General features: G+C 40.8%; 1 protein-coding gene across 2 annotated transcripts in view; it reads right to left on the reverse strand.

Moving 5' to 3' along the window:
* Positions 1–8,185: 8,185 nt before the first annotated feature.
* LOC311287181 (neoverrucotoxin subunit beta-like) overlaps positions 8,186–24,188 on the reverse strand; it is a 70,509-nt gene continuing 54,506 nt past the window's right edge. For both annotated transcript variants that reach the window (XM_084403850.1, XM_084403851.1), the window contains 3 exons: positions 12,500–14,224; positions 9,116–9,151; positions 8,186–8,900 (listed from right to left, as the gene is read on the reverse strand). In XM_084403850.1, the coding sequence (XP_084259976.1) occupies positions 8,347–8,900; positions 9,116–9,151; positions 12,500–14,224 (2,315 nt within the window). In that variant the 3' untranslated portion in view covers positions 8,186–8,346. The remainder of the gene's footprint in view (positions 8,901–9,115; positions 9,152–12,499; positions 14,225–24,188) is intronic.

A 24,188-nucleotide genomic window follows, 5' to 3' on the forward strand; every position in this document is an offset into this window, starting at 1 on the left:
ATTTCCTGCTGAGTGTAAAATTCAGGTAATTTTATGAATTCCTTTCCTTCCAAGCTACACACTTCCAGGCCCTTGACTACCAGGCTGTGCTCTGCTCTTTCGTTATGTTTTGAGGTATATGCAAGATAGTGGGATGTAATTTTGAACAAATTGAACAGGTTTGTCTATTTTTGCAAGTCAAACTCATGTGTCCTTTAGCAAGACAACCAAAGCAGACACCTTTAGTCTTTAGCAGCTCAACTCATGCGTTGTGAGACTTCTTCATCAGCTAACCCACGACTGGGTCTTGTAGAATCCTGGCCTGCCTTTCCAGGAAGAGGACAAGATCGGCAAATGTGGCTCTTGCTCCTGTTTGTTCCCTGATGTCAAAAGCATGTGATCTCCATTTTTCTTTCACTTTGTAAGGCACCTTGGAGATTAGAGTTTAATGGAAGGTTTAATGGAAGGTTCAGCTCATCCATGTACCTTAAGGTACGCATTACATTACAGCATCCACGGAGGAAAAGAGCATAACTGTACAGAGCTTCTTCATTGTCTGATGGGATATTATTCCAATTTAAGGCTTTATCCATATAAGCATTAGTAATTTTAAATTCATCTCCAAAATGAAGTTCCAATAGCCGTTTTGCCTCTGCATACCCTCTATCTGTATCCATATGAAGGCAACTTCTGACCAGCTCCTTAGGTTGGCCAGAGGTGTTTTGTTCAAGGTAATACAGTCTGTCTTGGCTATTGCTGGTGTTTTTTTCAATACAGTGTTCGAATGCCTGCATAGATGGTCTGAAGTTCAGAGGTTCACCATTAAACATGGGTAGATGCCTACAGATAGTGGACGACCAGAATGAGACTTTTACCGCCGTCGTTCCCGCGGCGGCAAGATTGGGATGTGTATTTGCTGCCTTTTACCGCTGAGTGGCGCTGTAATCACAGACTTTGAAAGTGTCAGTTTATTCTCTTTATGACGTAATCTGCCGCGGCAGTAATCTGAGCTGAGGCCACAGATAAATTCAAGATAAATATTGTGGTTAAACGAATTCAAATTCATAAAATTTACACAAAGTAGACACACGTTAACATTGTGTGCCCAGTTTTTCTATAATTTAGAAAGGCTATGTCAATAGGTTAGGCCTACTTGTCATTTACTTCGTGTTATTTTAATGTGTTTGTAGATTTATTAACTGAACCATAACAGTGAAATAAATTAAAATAATTTACCGTAAAATTAAAACATTTTCAGGACTTGCAGTTACTAACCGATGTTAGTCGGTTTAAGCATTCTTTGTTATATTCAGAATTAAATAGGCTTACATGTTGTTATGATTATCAATTGAATTCATTAATAAATAATCAACCACAATGCCTAGGCTATTACTGCCGCAGCAAAAATAAACCAGTCGAATTGTAAAGTCTTTCGCGAAATTACGGGCAAGTGACAGGGCAAAACAGCAGCAACTGCGGCATTTTAAAAGGTAAGTTTCCTATCTGTTTATTAAAAAAAAAAAAAAAAAACATGGCGCAAGATCTTGTAAAAAAAAAAAAAAAAAACTTTTTTCATTATTTGAACAAAAATGAGACTGATTGAATATGTTAAAATATAAACAAACAAAGCAGAGAATAAAACAAACTTTTAGGGAAAAAATATAGGCCTATTATGCTACAACAGAATTGGTTAACATTAACGAAAGCAAAATATGTAAAAATACATTTCAAACAAAATAAAACAAAACAAATTCTTGGCCGAGTGGTAGGCTATAACTTACGTTTCAAATCCCGAACAAACATGGGCTACTTTTTTATTATTAATTTGATTTGATAGTTCTAAAATATTGCTACACCATATTGTTTTTTTCTCAGCCTATATTAAATATTTTATATTTATAAAATAAAATTACCATTCATTTCCATTTTACATTAGGGACCATTTTTATCCAACAGAATGGCTGAATTAACATCTGCATAATAATAATAATAATAATAATAATAAATAAATAAATAAACAGCACAAGGTCTTGTAAAAACACTGTTTTTTAATTTTTTCGACACATAATTTCGAGACAGTAAATTGCCAATGTTAAAAAAATAAACAAATAAAAAAGAATATAACAAACTTTTAAAACAGAGAAAATAGTAGACCTAGGCTATTCAGACGATAGCTCTGTGGTCAATGCATTAACAATAGCCTCTCGGAGCTTCAAACGATCTGAGATCGAATCTCAGTGTAGCCGACAGTGTTTATGTTTTTCCTTTCTTGATGCTTAAATATGCATCTGTTTATTAAAGTCAATCATCTCAATTGTACATTACAACATAAATTTGCTACATTCCAGTTGAGCCGCTGCAAAGACGACACATCTGATGAAGGAAGACTGTCAGCCGATTGCACCAGAAAATGAAGATGATGAAGCTCGTCTTTAATCTGCTAAATTATTTTTGTGTGTGTGTGAATCATTCACGAGATTGAGATGACTGACAGTGATACCCGGCCATAACAACGGAAGACATTTTTCAAAACAGATTGAACAAATCAGAAAAATACTTTCAATACAGTATTGCTTTCAATTAAAAAATAAACAATGAAAATGTAAAAGAAAAAGAAAATTAAGTTTGAAAACCCATCGCACATTTCAAGGTATGAATAAAGTGTCGGGACAGTTTATTTATTTAAACAGGGTTGCATCGATAGAGTTTATTCCCTTTGTGATGCAAAATAAGAAACACAGAATCTTATTCTTGCAACATTTTAAATTTCTATTGTTAAAGAAATTGCAGCTAAATTAAAAAATTAAAACGGTACAAAACGAAAATAGTTCAGAGCAACATAAATTAAGAACAGGCGTTTTTCTTTGCCTCTCTCGCGCTGGATATTTTTTTAGTAAGTTTGGTCTCCCTGACTGCGCGCGGCGGGTCTTTCTCGAAATTAAGCATTTCAGCGTAAAAAAACACCATACAGCTGATAATACTGTATATGTCGCTGTGTGTCATCCACACAAATCACGAAAGAAAAAACTGTAACAAATAGCTTTTGTTCCTTCAAAGATCCATGCCTTGCTGAATTCACCTCACAATAAAACGAGGTGGGTCGCGAATTAAAGAGCTCTGTATCTGCTAAATTGTAATTATGTGTGGAAAACCTTTAAATACAATCAATAAAACTACAATATATAATTTAATAAGATATAGGGCCTACTGTACATAGGCTATGGACTTTTGGAGATTTTTAGATTAATCCTTAAAAGAATGTTGCCTTTGCCTGCTCATCAGGCTGGCTCCGACACTCTCCATATGAAAGACGGAACATTAACAGTGGCAAGTACTTTTAACTCAACACAATCATTTCCTTCCTTTTCAATGAAAATAATATTATACAAAGAAACCATTACACATACAATACATGAGAGAGAGGGGAGGAGAATGGGCTGAATTCTTACCTGACCAAAACCACGTCAGCTGACTGGGGAATGTTTTTTGTCAGAGGATGACGCACTGAGTTGGGAAGAGGATAAAATCCACGAGAGTGGACTAAGCAGGGAGCTTCAAGTGTACCGGGAGACTATGGCTGCGTTCACACTGCAGGGCTTAATGTTCAATTCCGATTTTTTGAAAAAATTAGATTTTTTTGCAAGGCCGTTCACATATTCAATTAAATGCGACCTTTTGTGATCTCCTGTGTGAACGTGAAATGACCCAGAAGTGACCTGCATGTGCAGAAGAGTACTCAACGGTCAACGACGTCACTTGTTGTTTGCGGAAGTAGCTAAACTTTAACTAACTGTGATACACACACACACAACACACGAGCACGCACAGCGACCGTTACACAAGAGCCAGACAGCAGCCGCTGACCTATCTAATATCAGCACAAATAAGTTAACATAACCTTGCTTTAGTCTACTCTTAGTCTACTCTTATTCACATTGGATATAATGATGGTGGCTGTGGGCTTTTATTTATTTTTTTAATTAATGGGCTTGTCGAGGTCAACCTGTTCGGCAGATTTACCTCAGCTCGACGAATATGCAGTCCGTTTTCAAACTGACGACATACTTCAAAGCAGAATTATGACGTTTGTCGCGTATCAATGATGTGCGGGTCGGATACATGCGACCTGGCCGTTCAGACTGAAGTCGCATTTCAAAAGATCGGATACGTATCGGATTTTGGACCACATACCCAAGTGGCCTGGGTCGCATTTGAAAAGATCTGATCTGTGTCGTTCAGACTGTCATGAAACGATCAGATACAGGTCGCATAGGGGCAAAAAAATCGGAATTGGGTCGTTTCAGCCTGCAGTGTGAACGTAGCCTATGTGAGATCTGGGACTAAGCTCGTACTTTAACTATGGTACGCAATATGATATCAGTGAGGAAAAAATTGTGTTTTATGTTTTTCCTGCTTAAAAATGGACACTATAACAATATCAATAAACATTATCATTATTTTTAAAATTTATTTATTAATTAAAGGTTTGTTGCCTCAAGGTAACATTATACCATAATGGACAAATTTAAACATTTGACATTTTCATGAAGGAAAAATTTATATATTTATTGAAAATTTATTTTCTTTCTTTTCATTTCTTTAACTCAGGGGTGGGGAACGTTGATCCTGGAGGGCCATTGTCCTGCAGAGTTTAGCTCCAACCCTGAAAAAAACACTCACCTGCCTGTAACTTTAGCAATCCTGAAGACCTTGATTAGCTTCAGGTGTGTTTAATTAGGGTTGGAGCTAAACTCTGCAGGACAATGGCCCTCCAGGATCAACGTTCCCCACCCCTGCTTTAACTAAACACTTGAACAAACATATTTATCAAGTTTTTAATGAATTACACATTTCATATTTAACAAAAAGTAACATTTATTGTCCACCTATTGCCCTCAGGCAACATTGTACCATCATGGAACGATTTTGGAACGGTTTGTCCGATTACCCACTATAGTGGCCAAATGTCCCGTCGACCCCCGCTGACCAATCACAAGCCACACCCTCGTCCCACGAACACACTATTTGTATGATTTCCCACTATAGTGGCCAAATGGGATAGGGATAGGGTTGGGCTAACCCTAACCGATGACTATATGAGGAAGACACACACCGTCACACACACTGATGTCTATATGAGGAAGACACACACCGTCACACACACTGATGTCTATATGAGGAAGACACACACCGTCACACACACTGATGTCTATATGAGGAAGACACACACCGTCACACACACTGATGACTATATGAGGAAGACACACACCGTCACACACACTGATGTCTATATGAGGAAGACACACACCGTCACACACACTGATGACTACATGAGGAAGACACACACCGTCACACACACTGATGACTATATGAGGAAGACACACACCGTCACACACACTGATGTCTACATGAGGAAGATACACACCGTCACACACACTGATGACTATATGAGGAAGACACACACCGTCACACACACTGATGTCTATATGAGGAAGACACACACCGTCACACACACTGATGTCTATATGAGGAAGACACACACCGTCACACACACTGATGACTATATGAGGAAGACACACACCGTCACACACACTGATGTCTATATGAGGAAGACACACACCGTCACACACACTGATGTCTATATGAGGAAGACACACACCGTCACACACACTGATGTCTATATGAGGAAGACACACACCGTCACACACACTGATGTCTATATGAGGAAGACACACACCGTCACACACACTGATGTCTATATGAGGAAGACACACACCGTCACACACACTGATGTCTATATGAGGAAGACACACACCGTCACACACACTGATGTCTATATGAGGAAGACACACACCGTCACACACACTGATGACTATATGAGGAAGACACACACCGTCACACACACTGATGTCTATATGAGGAAGACACACACCGTTACACACACTGATGTCTATATGAGGAAGACACACACCGTCACACACACTGATGACTATATGAGGAAGACACACACCGTCACACACACTGATGTCTATATGAGGAAGACACACACCGTCACACACACTGATGTCTATATGAGGAAGACACACACCGTCACACACACTGATGTCTATATTAGGAAGACACACACCGTCACACACACTGATGTCTATATGAGGAAGACACACACCGTCACACACACTGATGTCTATATGAGGAAGACACACACCGTCACACACACTGATGTCTATATTAGGAAGACACACACCGTCACACACACTGATGTCTATATGAGGAAGACACACACCGTCACACACACTGATGTCTATATGAGGAAGACACACACCGTCACACACACTGATGACTATATGAGGAAGACACACACCGTCACACACACTGATGACTATATGAGGAAGACACACACCGTCACACACACTGATGTCTATATGAGGAAGACACACACCTTCACACACACTGATGTCTATATGAGGAAGACACACACCGTCACACACACTGATGTCTATATGAGGAAGACACACACCGTCACACACACTGATGACTATATGAGGAAGACACACACCGTCACACACACTGATGTCTATATGAGGAAGACACACGCCGTCACACACACTGATGTCTATATGAGGAAGACACACACTGTCACACACACTGATGACTATATGAGGAAGACACACGCCTTCACACACACTGATGTCTATATGAGGAAGACACACACCGTCACACACACTGATGTCTATATGAGGAAGACACACACTGTCACACACACTGATGTCTATATGAGGAAGACACACACCGTCACACACACTGATGACTATATGAGGAAGACACACACCGTCACACACACTGATGTCTATATGAGGAAGACACACACCTTCACACACACTGATGTCTATATGAGGAAGACACACACCTTCACACACACTGATGTCTATATGAGGAAGACACACACCGTCACACACACTGATGTCTATATTAGGAAGACACACACCGTCACACACACTGATGTCTATATGAGGAAGACACACACCGTCACACACACTGATGTCTATATGAGGAAGACACACACCGTCACACACACTGATGACTATATGAGGAAGACACACACCGTCACACACACTGATGACTATATGAGGAAGACACACACCGTCACACACACTGATGTCTATATGAGGAAGACACACACCTTCACACACACTGATGTCTATATGAGGAAGACACACACCGTCACACACACTGATGTCTATATGAGGAAGACACACACCGTCACACACACTGATGACTATATGAGGAAGACACACACCGTCACACACACTGATGTCTATATGAGGAAGACACACGCCGTCACACACACTGATGTCTATATGAGGAAGACACACACTGTCACACACACTGATGACTATATGAGGAAGACACACGCCTTCACACACACTGATGTCTATATGAGGAAGACACACACCGTCACACACACTGATGTCTATATGAGGAAGACACACGCCTTCACACACACTGATGTCTATATGAGGAAGACACACACCGTCACACACACTGATGTCTATATGAGGAAGACACACACCGTCACACACACTGATGTCTATATGAGGAAGACACACACCGTCACACACACTGATGTCTATATGAGGAAGACACACACCGTCACACACACTGATGACTATATGAGGAAGATACACACCGTCACACACACTGATGTCTATATGAGGAAGACACACACCGTCACACACACTGATGTCTATATGAGGAAGACACACACCGTCACACACACTGATGTCTATATGAGGAAGACACACACTGTCACACACACTGATGACTATATGAGGAAGACACACGCCTTCACACACACTGATGTCTATATGAGGAAGACACACACCGTCACACACACTGATGTCTATATGAGGAAGACACACGCCTTCACACACACTGATGTCTATATGAGGAAGACACACACCGTCACACACACTGATGTCTATATGAGGAAGACACACACCGTCACACACACTGATGTCTATATGAGGAAGACACACACCGTCACACACACTGATGTCTATATGAGGAAGACACACACCGTCACACACACTGATGACTATATGAGGAAGATACACACCGTCACACACACTGATGTCTATATGAGGAAGACACACACCGTCACACACACTGATGTCTATATGAGGAAGACACACACCGTCACACACACTGATGTCTATATGAGGATTTATTACACAGTTATTCTGACATATTTCACTGACAGAAGTTCAGCTGTTATTAATGTGATGAAGAGAGAATAAGAGACTCTATAACATCATCTCACTGTTACTGATTTATCACAGAGCTCAAAGCATTATGGGTAGAATCTCTCTACAGGCTATTCTCATTTATCAACAGTTTCATTGATCCAGACAAAGCCCTAAACCCCGGATAGAGCGGCTGAGTGAATGTGGTCTTCTCTGTGTGGATGAGGCTCATTGTGTCTCCGTCGATGCTGTAGAAGGACAGAGTTCCTGCACTGTGATCCACATACACTCCTACTCTACACACTCCTACTCTACGACTGATGGGCTTTACAGGGAGATCAGTCCCTATGCCATTGTGCCAGAATGTGTAACTGGAGGGAGAGCAGGACAAACTCCAGGACTGATCATTACCTCCAAACCGACACTCATCACCCCGTCCCTTCCTGCTAATGCTCAGATATGACACTGATAGAGTCGCAAAAATCCCACTCCACTCAATCTCCCAGTAGGAGCGTCCTCTCACTCTCTCTCTACACAACACCTGAGGATACCCATCAAATCTGTCTGGATGATCAGGATACGACTGCTCTGTGGGAGAGTAAGTAATCGCTCTGTTCCCCTCAGACAGAATGAGTTTTTTACCCACTGTGTTCGGATCCAGAGTGAGCTGATGGGAATCTGATGGAGATAAAACACATCACAATCAGGAGTTATGAATCTGATCTTTTAATGTAGCTGAACTCTTCATGTTCAGTATATCAGCAGTGTCTCAGCGCAGTTTAATCATCATTCACATGATCAACTCTAAAACTCTTCTGTCATGTTTTCTTTCAGCTTCTCCAGGAAGAACATGAACACACTCAGTGAGTTTCTCTGCTTGTTTTCTGACTTACATTGAAGGAAGTCGCTCCTGGTCTTGGGAACAGTGACTGTGGAAATCAACAGACATGAAGAGTGTGATTATCATGTCAAGAGAAAGTGATCCTGCAACAATCTGCAACAATCCTCCAACACAGAAGATATTTAGAGATGTCTCTGCTGTTTACTGAGCCCAGATCCTGACACAGCCACTGGTGAGAGTTTGATAATATTGACATCACCATCTTTCATTTGGCTTCTGTAGTGATGAACTGAGCACAGATTTGATTTGAGATGGAATAGGACTCAAATTTCACTTAGTTTACTATACAAAGAAATCACATCGCTTCATAAGACTTGGATTAAACCTCAACCTCCTAATTTAATGTAGACTTGTTTACTGAAATCATGTGACTCTGGCAGTTTGATACACGCTCCGAACCATTGATTCGGAAACAAAAGATTGGTAAAGGTTTCGAAGCTTCATGAAGCAGTGTTTTGAAATTGCCATCACTACTATTAAAGGGTTAGTTCACCCAAAAATGAAAATTCTGTCAGTAATTACTCACCCTCATGTTGTTCCAACCATGTAAGCCTTTCGTTCATCTTCGGATCACAAATTAAGATATTTATGATGAAATCTGACAGAGTTCTAACTCCTCCATAGGCTTTCAGAGGGACCCAAACTCGCCGGCCCAGAATAGTTAAAATAGTCCAAGTGACTACAGTGGCTCTACATTAAGTTTATCATGCGACGACAATACTTTTTGTGCGGAAAGACAACAAAAACAACGACTTTATCTCCAATGTGGGCCTCTGTTGAGAGTTTACGGGAGCGCCAGGACGCATGCACGAGAACTGAGATTACGGCGTTCTTCTTCTACTACTGCTTGTTACTGGCTGCTCACTCCTCGGGAGTATTACCGCCATCTACTGTACAAGATGACGTCCCGACATCATCGAGACCTAAATCACAATAAGTGTCGAATTCAATAGCTTACATACAGCGTGCGTCTTCCTCTGCTTATAAACAGACCGTTTTGCGCTTCCGGCAATGTCAGGACGTCATCTTGTACAGTAGATGGCGGTAATACTCCCAAGGAGTGAGCAGCCAGTAACAAGCAGTAGAAGAAGAAGAACGCCGTAATCTCAGTTCTCGCGCATGCGTCCATTAATCATTATTAATGAGTATTATTAAATAATATAAATTATGAGATTTACATTTGTTAAATATATTATTTATACTAATCATTATCATTTCCTTTTCAGGGATGACTGAGGTCTTTCTGGAGAAATGCCATCATACAGAGTCAACAGTTTTTTTGTCTGAGTGTTTTGTTTATTATTGTCATTGTTTATATATATATATAACAAATATACCTAACAAAGGAAATAATACGTTTATATATATATATATATTAGTGGTGGGCATAGATTAATTTTTTTAATCTAGATTAATCTAGATTAATTTTGAAATTAATCTAGATTAAAATGGCTCATTTGAATTCTGCCGAAGGCATTCAGAATATGTGTGCTACCCAAATAATGACTATAAAAGTAAGTCTTTGAGAACGGGTTTCTCAGCCAGGTGGCGAATTAGACCAGGGGCTCATCTCCTGTTTCCAAAATGCATCACAAACTGCTTGAGAAAGCTGTTCTACTCATAGACTGTAAAAGGTTACTACTGTACTGTTACCGTCCGTAGGCAACATTAGGTAGGTCTATGTTATTATCAACTACTATAGGCTATCAATTAAGGATGGTCGATATGGCCTAAAATCTATATTGTGATATACATTGCAGCCTCTTGCGATAACGATATACAGTATATATTATAATAAAATTAAAACCATTTCAGAACAGATTACACAGACCCTGCTAAACAACTGCTAAATGTATTTTTTTAAAGGGTGTATGTAGTTTTGAGAACATATATTGTGCAAAACTGTAAGTATACAACATAATTTTGCAGATAAATAAAATTTAAGTACACTAGCTGCAGAGACTTAAGTAGGTCTAATGTTTATTATGGCTTGGAGCTTATGAAACCCCAAATTTAAAATTAGAATATTGTCTAACTGATGTCTTTTCAGTTTTCAGCAGACAGAGATTATGTGCTACACCACTAAGATATATTGGAATGGGGATAATACGTGCACGCGCTGGTATTCAGTGATATGTTTCGTTTTGAATTTGAGGTGGTATACGGATGTGTTAACTTACCGAACTGTCACCCCACACACTCTGTCTATAGTTTGCTGCTGCTCATCGGACGGCTTAAATCCGAACCAAGTCCAAATAATGGATGTTGCACCGATCTTTTTCAGCAGCTTTCACTTTCAGCCGTGTTTACTTAAGATGATGACGAATATGCGTTGCAGCCTGGTTTACCTCGCGGCCATTGCGTCATCATAGCTTGTGTAGTATAGAGTCATCTCCCAACCCAACCCACATCCCAACCCAACTTGAATACCAGCGCGCGCGTATTATTCCCATTCCAATATATTTTAGTGGTGTAGCACATAATCTCTGTCTGCGCCCGATTTTAAGAATCGTTGTTGTGTTTCTTTTTAACTGAAAAGACATCAGTTAGACAATATTCTAATTTTAAATTTGGGGTTTCATAAGCTCCAAGCCATAATAAACATTAGACCTACTTAAGTCTCTGCAGCTAGTGTAATTTTATTTATCTGCAAAATGATGTTGTATACTTAAAGTTTTGCATAATATATGTTCTCAAAACTACATATACCCTTTAAAAAAAATACATTTAGCAGTTGTTTAGCAGGGTCTGTGTAATCTGTTCTGAAATGGTTTTAATTTTATTAAAATATATACTGTATATCGTTATCGCAAGAGGCTGCAATGTATATCACAATATAGATTTTAGGCCATATCGCCCATCCCTAATTAATAGCCTATAGTAGTTGATAATAACATAGACCTACCTAATGTTGCCTACGGACGGTAACAGTACAGTAGTAACCTTTTACAGTCTATGAGTAGAACAGCTTTCTCAAGCAGTTTGTGATGCATTTTGGAAACAGGAGATGAGCCCCTGGTCTAATTCGCCACAGGCTTGAGAAACCTGTTCTCAAAGACTTACTTTTATAGTCATTATTTGGGTAGCACACATATTCTGAATGCCTTCGGCAGAATTCAAATGAGCCATTTTAATCTAGATTAATCTAGATTAATTTCAAAATTAATCTAGATTAAAAAAATTAATCTATGCCCACCTCTAATATTTATATATATATATATATATATATATATATATATATATACAGTCAAATGGGAAACATTTTTCAACATTACATGTTTAATTATAGCCACACCTGTTGAGAAATATGGTTGTCAATACAAAAATTGATTGTTTGAGATAAAGATTAATGCCAAAAGATTTGCATAACACTTACCTGAAGACGGTATGGGGCCAATAGTGTCACTGGCTTCACTCACTCCCACTTTACCCACTATCCTGTAGCGGATCGAGTACTGCTTTCCAGACTCCAATCCAGTCAGATTAAAGACTTCATCAGATGTGTTTATGATAATCCACTGTTCCTCAGCGCCAGAATCTGCTTTCTCCTGCTGGTACTCCACTCTGAACTGCACAGTTTCTCCAGTTGGAGACTTCTGCAGTTTCAGGGTCACACCGCGCTCCAGGACCTTCATCACTTCTGGTGGAGGAGGCTTCGACACGGGCTGGAACTGTGTGTCTGTCAGCTTCCCTGATTCATACAGGTAGATAGAGGAGCCAGGATTGGAGGGATCAGAGATGGCAGAAATAATGAATCGATATCTCTTTTCATCTTTATTAGCCTCTGAAAAACTTCTGAAAAGAGATAAGTTCTCTCTCATCTTTGAGCTGACATCAGGATCGGAGAACCACTTTCTCACAGATTCTAAAGTGCTAGAATGCGGTTTCATTCCCACATCTAACTCTTTAAACTCATCAGATTCCAGAAACTTCTTCATGGCTGAAAGATACGGGTCTTCATACTTCAGAGATGTGAAGGTCAAGCACACCACAACATCAATATCAGGATTAAAGAGGATGATGTTGAGACGGTTTGAGTCTTCAGTATTGATTCCCTCCAGTATCTTGGTGTGAGAACTCAAGAGGTTAAGTTCAGTCTTTGCATGATCTAACCACTGGTTAAGCATGCTAACATTAAAGGGGGAGCTGTAGTGGATCTTCAGGATGTCTTCCAATGAATGTTGCTCCATCTCTCCTCCTCGTATAGCAGGCAAGACCTTGGCCACTTCTTTCAGGAGCACCGTTTTGTAAATGTTAAATGAGCTCTGAAACGAATGCAGCCTCTCTTTGATGTCTTTGAAAACATTTACCCGTGTTTTTCTGGAGAGGTCGTTGCATGTCCTCTGTACTTCTCCCAGCCCCTCTATTATATCTTCAGTGTTGGAAACCAGACTTGTGCTAATTTCTCTCTCCAACTTAGCAGCTTTTGTATCCAGTAGAGAAAGAGGATAGAGCCAGACTTTTATTGGAACTGCACTCTGTGGATTCTCCTTCAGTATAGTGGGGAGCTTCTTGTACACCTCTAGGGCCTTTATATAAGTGGTGGGGTTCTGCTCAAGATGGACGTCACCATGAAATGTGCAGGCAATATTCTCAGCCACTTTCTTTTGAGCATCTGTCATATCTACAGCTCCGTGGCCCTTAATGGAATATTGAGGAATCTTCTTGACCATGATATTCAGTTCTCCCTCAATCTCCTGCTCTTCTTCCTCTTCTGAAAATGTCCGATCAAACACCATGAAGCCCTGAGCTCCGTATAGTACACCTGTGACCACATGAGTTGCAGTTTTCTGGTCAAAGACCTGAGGGTAGGTGATCTGTCTAAACTGAGTCACAGGGACCTGTTCAAATCTTGTGGTTTCACTGTAATACATTGTAACTCTGGACTGTTGGTTTGAGGATTTGGTGTCACGCAGGAACTCGGCAGATCCTCCCACCTCCACCAGCCCTGCCAAGAAGCTGGCCTTCAGGGAAGCACTCACATCCAGGAGAATCAACTTACTAGATAGAGAGTCGGAGCTACTGAACTTCACATCTGTCCTGGACTGTGGACGACTGTCCAAATCTTCTCTAAAGGATTTCTTATCCCACAGAGTGACACCTGAAATGAGAAATTACTTTTAGAGTTACTGCAAAATCAGTTTTTGTGTGTGTTTTTAGTAATTGTTGGTTTGGTGTGTCTGAGTGCTCATTGTTACCATTACATGCATTTGTGCATGGTAGAAAGCACACAGTGAACTCTGAGTTGAGCAAACAGTTTGTGAATAGGCGACTACAAATGATGGCAGTGAAAGAGACTGAACACATTGAAAAGGATATGTTTAGTTGGTGGGAGCCAAAGTCTAAAAAATGGGTTGAACCTGACATGGTCTGCCCTACTTTTTATTTGTGTTTTTTCTGTTAACTTTGACCCTAAGAACCAATAATTGGAGGGTCTGCTCTGCCGGAAATATCGCGAAAAAACAACTGTGGCTATTTTAGTGTAAGCACCCTTTATTTTTTATCAGTATTTTTTTCCTCAAATCCTCAGTGGGTTGGGTAGGCTGTAAATGCAATAAATGCATTCCAGATACACAGAACACATGTGCTGACAACATCCACTGAAAAAATAACTCTTCACACAACTCTGGGATAGTTCACCCAAAATTTAAAATTCTGTTATCATTTACCCACCCTCAAGTTGTTCCAAACCTGTATGAGTTTCTTTGTTCTGCTGAACACAAAGGAAAATATTTGGAAGAATGTTTGTAATCAAATAGATCTCGGTCCCCATTGACTACCATAGTATATATTTTTTCCTACTATGGAAGTCAATGGGGACCGAGATCTGTTTGATTACAAACATTCTTCCAAATATTTTCCTTTGTGTTCAGCAGAACAAAAAGACTCATACAGGTTTGGAACAGCTTGAGGGTGGGTAAATGATGACAGAATTTTCATTTTTGGGTGAACTATCCCTTTAAGGCGAGACACTACAGGTGAAAATTTTTAAATAATATATATTACCATGAAACTTCCTCAGTTGATTACGTGCACAATTATATAAAAAAATTAGGGCTGGGCAAGTTAACGCGTTAATATCGCGTTAACGCATTTATTAATTAACGCCGACAATTTTTTTATCGCACGTTAACGCAGTTTTTTTTATTATTATTTTGAAAGTCCGTTGCTCACCAGCTTAGCTTAGCAGGGATGCTCTGCCATACATGTAATCCCTCCTGTTGATGTCCTGATAACTATTTAGATTCAGGAAACTCACAAACAGTGAGGATCAGTCTCTCTTCAGTCTCGCGTCATTTACAAAAAGTTCAAGACAATTCAACTTCGGCAGCAGGCGGGCGTGTGCGCACAACCGCGACAGTTTCACGGGAACGCACCCGCTTGTCACTGCGCCTTGTGCTCGACCACTTCACCTCACTCTACCAAACGCAAATAGAGCGTCTGGCGCGAGTGATTTCAATGTCAAAGTCAATGCAAAGACGCGTTTATGCGCGTCTGGAGGTCCTGCGGCGCGAATGAGGCGTTTAGCGCGGCGCGGGCGTCCAGTTCGCGTCAAACCTTTGCCTTTTACGTGCGTCGATTTTGCTCTGGACGTGCGAATGGATTCAAAATGTTCAACGCGGTAGACGTGACTTTGACGCTCTATTCGCGTTTGGTGTGAACTGTGAACGCACAGTAACAGGGAAACTTGCTACTGAACACAGTACTGAACTGACTGTTTCTGCTGCTCCCTGATGAAAGATACTGTTGATACCTGTTCAGAAAAAAAAGAAAAAGAAAACAGGACTCTGATGGTAACTTGTTTAACAAGCTAGATAAAAGGTAATGCCCTGGCAGTGGCAAATAGCTTTGGTTTAATATTTGATTTGATTAAATTAATGTTATAAGTTGAGATTTACAAGAAATATTTTATTGCTACTGTGTAAAGGGAATACTGCTGGTAAAAAGCACATTAGGCTATTTGTTTAAAGTTTTTGCAAACCACATGCACTATTGTATATATAGCAGTACATTTAGATCTGCTATACACTATACTTTAGAATTCATTATTAAATTTTGCTCGTAATAATGCGATTAATCGCAAGAAAATCATGCGATTAATCACGATTAAAAATTTTAATCGTTGCCCAGCACTAAAAAAAATGTATTACAAGTTTTAGAAATTGGTATGTTTAATTATGCAAATTAGGCATTATCTCATTAAAATAGCCAAGATTTTGCATATATTTTCGGTAGATAGATCTGAACATATGATAAAGCCACGTGCAAAATTCTTTTTTCAATGTGTTCATCAAAACATTCAGAGGGATTTCAGGATATATTCTTTCATTACCTAGGAAATCAAAATATACTGTCCATAGCCTTAAAAAAATCGATTTTCGCCATATTTTTTTTTTATTAAAATGTCACATAAATCAGACCAGGAATGATTTATTAACAAATCCCTCTGAAAATATCTTCAGAATACTGCTAAGTGTATAACTGGAAAGATTGGTGTACACAGGTGCTACATAGGCTGAGATGTTTCTACTGGAGAATGACAAAAAAAACATTTTGAGAAAACGGCAGTTAAAGATTTAAATAGCTCTAAAATGAGATCTCGTCATTAACTTTAAATCCCCCTTTGGACATTCACGATTGGTTACTGATAGAAAGGAAATGCCCATATTTGGGTTACATAGCGTTGTGCAGGAGACTCAGAGCTTTACCGGTCATGACAGACTTCAGTAAACTTCCTGGTAAATTCAGGAGAAACTTACTGCCGCAAGTAAACAAAATGTAATAAAATAAACATCTTAATGTATATTTTCAACGTTTTCTTTGTAGCAGCTTGAAAGAACACATATTAAAGGAGTAAACCAGCCCAAAATCTCAAAACTGACTACTGCATGAAAAATCGATGTTTTTGCCTGCCGTGTCTCGCTTTAAAGAATATAAGGGCACATGAATTTTTAAAAATTAATAAAGTGTAACTTCATTTTCAATAAACACTACAATATTACATATAAAAATACGAATTGTAAAATTTGATTTCATGGTGACTTTACAGCTGGTTTTTAATTAGTTATCGTCTCGTTTTCGTCTGTGAATTTTCTGTCACTGCAGTTAAATCTGTGTCTGTATTGCATTATCAAACTTTAAAAATTATTAACATATTAACAGGTTACTTAAAAGATGTTTTCTCCGGGAGTATATAATGGGTTTGGAAATTTTAGAGAAATTCGAAATTAATGCATTACAATTTAACTAAACCCATTCGATTTTAGATTTAGTCAATTTAGTCTTATTGTATTTCGTCAACTAAAACTAGAGTAAAACTAAAACAACTCAGATGACTAAAATATGACTAAAACTAAAATGGCATTTTAGTCAAAAGACTATGACTAAAACTAAATCAAAATTTGCTGTCAAAATGAATATGCTGTAACCAACAGAAAGGATGATGCCTCATACAAACTTGACAATCAGCTGAAAGCTAAATGTGACTTTCTGGGGAGGAATCCTTTGTGGCACACATATGGAGCGAATTATGTGCCATAATTTAACAAACAAATCCAGCATTTTGCAAACAAACTCGATCCACTTTGCAAAGGAAATCTCGACTCGCAAACAAACAGAAAGCAATGTCCACTGCAAGTGAAAATGCAGTGGAGTAACATATATGTATTGTGTTTTACAAATATAAATAATTAAGCCAAGATAATACTTCACAAATATATACAAACCATCCTTCAAATTGCATGTAACCTTTGAACAAATACCAAATCTAGTGCATACAAATGCATATCTGTCTGTTATGATTGTGTGACACTTCGCTTTTTATGAGATCTCTCGGCTCGATTTTCTCACAAATGCGTCCAGGCAGATTTTCTCACAAATGCAGTTGAGCAACTTCCTCTTCTAAAACAGTAGATGGCGCTAAACTAGAGGCTAATGTAGCGCTAGTCTCCCAGGAGAAGCACTGATTTGAAACTTGCCTTTGCCTACAGCTGAGGAAAATGACCGGTGAACGGGTGTGTTTCTGTCTTATTTGATCTATAATTAACCTTTTTGAGGTTTTCTCTTGCAAAATGTTTATTGCATATCTAGACAGAAATCCACATTAGCACTTAGTAGCACTTCACTCTCTCTATAGGCGGCTGCATATATGGAAAAAAAAACACCAAACCCTAAAAAAATTCTAACAAAAGGTTTCGCAGCTGTTTTTGTAGTATTAGGTGTCCTTAATAACATACTAAAAGTTTACCAAAGTTTGACCACTAGAAAGGTGTAATTTTCAAGATGGCGTCCAAGATGGGCAGGAAGCCCTTAAAATGTCCATACTCCTTCATTATTTGACAAAGATGCACCGTTTGTCCATGTTAACAAACAATTTAAAAAAAAAACTTGTAATACATTCTTTGTTTGTCTTGATGCAAGTAATCAACTCAGTAATTTTCATGGTGATATCTAAAGGTAAAAATTTTTACCCTATTCACGTAAGAAAAAAAATGAATAGTCATATGAATAGGCTATGTTTGGGTCTTTTTCAAAACTTTCCCCTAATGGGATTCTTCTGGACTTTTTTCCCCTTACTCAGGACATATTGACAATAGTTTTGAACTTTAACAGAGAACCCGCCTACAAGGAAGTAAACGTTTCTCAATGGAGAGAGGCCAGACTCTCTGTACAAATGAAATGTACGAGAGTCTGGTAGAACCAGGCTAGCCCCGTCTGGCCCCTGCTCGAGTTTCCAGTCTCCGTGCGTGCTTGGCCTGTTTCAGGCTCGACCATCATGTAGCGGTGGGCATATGTAGCGGTGGGCTTCTGAGGCTCATGGCAGCAGCCTCTCCTGTGCTGCCCCTGGGTCTCCCTCATATGAGACCATTCCTGTGCTGGATGAAACTCAGGGGCATCCGCCCTTCTTGGTCTGCCTTCCGCCTGCTGAGAGTGTCGCGCAGTTGCCTTCACGCTCTTTGGAGGTGGAAAGACTCCCCCCTTTTTACTTCAGGTTGTCACGACGGACGCCTCTTTGACTTGTTGGTGTGCGAGGGCAGACCTTCGAGGGCAGACCAGCGTATGATGTTTAGACGGGCGAGCTTCTCTCGTGGCACATAAATTGCCTCAAGTTGCAAGCTGTCACTCTGGCCCTGGATCAATTTCTCCCGGCCCTGATGGACTCATGTCATTGTCAGGATGGACAGTATGGCAGTGGTGTCCCATGTAAATCGCCAGGGGGGCTCGTGGTCGCGCACCCTCGACAGGCATGCGCACCGCCTCCTCCTTTGGGCTCAAGACAGGTTTCTTTCGCTGAGAGCAGTTCACGTTCCAGGGGACCTGAACATTGCAGCGGCCTTCTACTAGACTGCTGTATTTCTCTAAGTGCAAGGTTTTTGAGTCTTGGTGTTCGGCTCATGCAGTGGATCCTGTCAGCTGCCCGGTCGGTTCAGTGCTGGAATTCCTGCAGGATAAATTTGTGGCTGGAGTGGCTGCAACTCCCTTTAGAGTTTATGTCAGCTATCGCTGCCTATCGGGAGTCAGACGAGGTCCCCTTAGGTAAACACTGTCTGGTCTCCTCGTTTAAGCATGGAGTTAGACACTTGAGGCCTGCACATCCTATTAGTGTCCGCACCTGGGATTTATCAGTTGTTCTGGAGGGGCTATTAGAGCCTTCCTTTGAACCCTTGGAGTCAGCTCCGGACCGGATTCTTACTCTCAATGTGGCACTTTTGTTAGCGTTGGCCTCTCTCAAACGCGTGGGGGATCTGCAGGCTCTTTCTGTTAGTGAGCCTTGTATGGAGTTTGCCCCAGGTCTTGTGAAGGTGTTTCTATGGCCTAGACCTGGTTATGTCACCAAAGTTTTGTCCACGTCAATCAGCTCTCAAGTTGCGCCACTGAGGAGGCGCCCGCGCCATCAGCCAATGAATTGGTGTGATTCTATACGGGTTCAGACAATCAGCACATGCCTTTACGTGGCAGCACTGTTTTGACTAATTTGACAGTACCACACAGTTCTAATGAATTTATTCTTTATTGGATTCAAAAGAATGGTTATAAACCACAGAAACCACCAACACTAGGCAAAAACGATATGAGAAAGGAGAAATATGCAATTACTTAAGGCGAGACACAGCAGGCATAAGCATCGGGTTTTTTTTTCACTGGTCAATTTTGAGATTTTGGGATATTTGTTGAAGACTTCTTGTCTTCTTTCAGACTTCATGTCTTCTTTCAGACTTGTGGCGAAAAAGAGTCTGAAATACACATTTAGGTCTTTATTTTACTACACTTTGTCTGTTTGCATCTGTAGATTTAGATGTAGATCTGTAGAACAAAAGTTGGCGTTCTAAATCATCCCGCTGCTCTGCGATTGCTGGAGCACCCTGCACCCTGTTATCACATACACCGTATTTTTTTTCCCCATCTAATATGTGAACACAATGAACAAATTATTTTGAACCTGGCTTTATCCAATACTCAGATTTCATTTATATATATATATATATATATATATATATACACAGGTCCTTCTAAAAAAATTAGCATATTGTGATAAAGTTAATTATTTTCCATAATGTAATGATAAAAATTAAACTTTCATATATTTTAGATTCATTGCACACCAACTGAAATATTTCAGGTCTTTTATTGTTTTAATACTGATGATTTTGGCATACAGCTCATGAAAACCCAAAATTCCTATCTCAAAAAATTAGCATATCATGAAAAGGTTCTCTAAACGAGCTATTAACCTAATCATCTGAATCAACTAATTAACTCTAAACACCTGCAAAAGATTCCTGAGGCTTTTAAAAACTCCCAGCCTGGTTCATTACTCAAAACCGCAATCATGGGTAAGTAAAAACATCCAGAGCCATTGTGCACAGGCGTGTGCAGGAAATGGGCTACAGGTGCCGCATTCCCCAGGTCAAGCCACTTTTGAACCAGAAACAGCGGGAGAAGCGCCTGACCTGGGCTACAGAGAAGCAGCACTGGACTTTTGGACAAATTTTGCATGTCATTCGGAAATCAAGGTGCCAGAGTCTGGAGGAAGACTGGGGAGAAGGAAATGCCAAAATGCCTGAAGTCCAGTGTCAAGTACCCACAGTCAGTGATGGTCTGGGGTGCCATGTCAGCTGCTGGTGTTGGTCCACTGTGTTTTATCAAGGGCAGGGTCAATGCAGCTAGCTATCAGGAGATTTTGGAACACTTCATGCTTCCATCTGCTGAAAAGCTTTATGGAGATGAAGATTTCATTTTTCAGCACGACCTGGCACCTGCTCACAGTGCCAAAACCACTGGTAAATGGTTTACTGACCATGGTATTACTGTGCTCAATTGGCCTGCCAACTCTCCTGACCTGAACCCCATAGAGAATCTGTGGGATATTGTGAAGAGAAAGTTGAGAGACGCAAGACCCAACACTCTGGATGAGCTTAAGGCCGCTATCGAAGCATCCTGGGCCTCCATAACACCTCAGCAGTGCCACAGGCTGATTGCCTCCATGCCACGCCGCATTGAAGCAGTCATTTCTGCAAAAGGATTCCCGACCAACGTATTGAGTGCATAACTGAACATAATTATTTGAAGGTTGACTTTTTTGTATTAAAAACACTTTTCTTTTATTGGTCGGATGAAATATGCTAATATTTTGAGATAGGAATTTTGGGTTTTCATGAGCTGTATGCCAAAATCATCAGTATTAAAACAATAAAAGACCTGAAATATTTCAGTTGGTGTGCAATGAATCTAAAATATATGAAAGTTACATTTTTATCATTACATTATGGAAAATAATGAACTTTATCACAATATGCTAATTTTTTGAGAAGGACCTGTATATATATATATGTATATATATATATATATATATATATATATATATATATGCAAATAAGCGCATATTTAATTAGATAATGCCTAATTTACATATTTAAACATTAAATTACAGAAAACTTGCAATACATTTTTTTTTCATCTTAATGTAGACAATCAACTGGGAAAGTTTCATGGTGATATCTGCTAGTTAAAAAATGTACCCTATTCCTCTGTTGTGTCTCGCCTTAAGGGAAATTCCTGACGGCCGCCATTTTGAAAATGGGGCCTTTCTTGGAGTCAAACTTTGGTAAACTTTTAGTATGTTTTTAAGTACATCTGATACTACTGTAAACCACTGAGAAACCTTTTGTTAGAATTTTTTTGGGGTCAAGCCATATTTGCAGCTGACTACTAGGATCGTCTCGGTTACGGATGTAACCCTCGTTCCCTGAGTGGGAACGGAGACGTTACGTCGGATGACGACGAATGGGGTTTCGCCTAGAAGCCTATCACCTTCGAGTATATAAAACGAGCCAATGGCAATGAAATGCCATGGGTCTGCGGAATTTGCATAGCGTAACTCCGCCCGCCGCAGGGGGTATATAAGGAAGTACGCTGCACAAATGCAGATATGTCTTCGCTGAGGAGCCGAGACTGGCCCCAGGCGTTTTTCAGCGGTACAGCAGAAGTGGCAGGAAGACGTAACGTCTCCGTTCCCACTCAGGGAACGAGGGTTACATCCGTAACCGAGACGTTCCCTTTCGTGGTCACTCCGAGTTACGTCGGATGACGACGAATGGGGTTCCAGTCTAATCACGCCACCTCGGCTGTCTTCCAGTGCCCTGCGTAAGTCTGAGCTCCCTGTTGTGAGACTAGCACGAACGAAGGAGTCCTACTTAACACAGGGATACCAAGGTACACTGGGAAGCATATCTCCAGAGAGAAATATGCAATTATGCCCAGCCATTAATGGGGGGGACTTAGAATACACATATGACCCAGAGGGCTGCATATGGAAAATCACTGGGGTGTCCAGCCGCAGGTGGAATTTTAAACCCCAGGGGTGGCAAGGTGGCTTGCCAAGGGAAAGACACACGCTCACAAGGAGACTTACAGTGGAATACACATGTGGGGGTCGCCCAGAGGGGGAACCATGCACATGGAGGCACCTAGTCAAGCGCAAAAGCTGCGTTATGGCAGATTGGCATAACTCAGGCGTTGACGTCACCAGTGCTGGAGGAACTCAGAGCTTATCAGACTCACCTGAGAGAAATATCGCACGTATCCCGTCCGTGGAGAGGAATGGCGAGCAAGCGAAGACACCTGAGCAGAATCTAGCACCGGCTGGTTGAAGCGAGTACATGAGAAGAAACTGGCTCTACTCGGAGATTATAGAATCTCGCGAATGTGTTGGGTGTCGCCCAGCCTGCAGCTCTACAAATGTCTGTTAGCGAGGCGCCATGCGCTAGAGCCCAAGAGGAAGCCACACTACGTGTGGAGTGGGCTTTCACACCAAGGGGGCACGGACGACCTTGCTGCTGGTATGCCAAAGCAATGGTATCCACTATCCAGTGAGATAACCTCTGCTTTGAGAGAGCCTTTCCCTTCAGCTTCCCACCATGACAGACAAAGAGCTGGTCTGAGGTCCTGAAACACCGCGTTCTGTCTACGTAAGCACGGAGGGCGCGTACTGGGCAGAGCAGTGCCAAGGCTGGGTCTGCCTCCTCCAAGGGCAGCGCTTGCAGGTTCACTACCTGGTCTCGAAAGGGTGTGGTAGGAACCTTGGGCACGTATCCAAGCCGGGGTCTCAGGATCACGTGAGAGTTAGCCGGCCCGAATTCCAGGCACGCTTCGTCAACCGAAAATGCCTGCAGGTCCCCTACCCTCTTGATGGAGGCCAATGCAACCAGGAGCGCTGTCTTCATTGACAGGAACTTAAGCTCCACTGACTGTAAAGGCTCAAATGGAGCACTCTGCAGGGCAGTTAGAACCACTGAGAGGTCCCAAGAGGGTACGAGGGGAGGACGAGGAGGATTTAGTCTCCTCGCTCCCCTCAGGAACCTGACGATCAGGTCGTGCTTTCCCAGAGACTTACCATCAACTGCTTCGTGATGTGCGGCAATGGCGGCAACATACACTTTCAGGGTGGAGGGAGACAGCCTTCGCTCCAACCCTTCTTGCAGGAAGGAAAGCACGACACTGATCGGGCATTTCGTGGGTTCTTGATGTTTAGAAGAACACCAGTTGACGAAGAGGTTCCACTTCAA

Source organism: Rutilus rutilus (assembly GCF_951802725.1).
Source record: "Rutilus rutilus genome assembly, chromosome: 3".
In the NCBI taxonomy this organism is placed as follows: Eukaryota; Metazoa; Chordata; class Actinopteri; order Cypriniformes; family Leuciscidae; genus Rutilus; species Rutilus rutilus.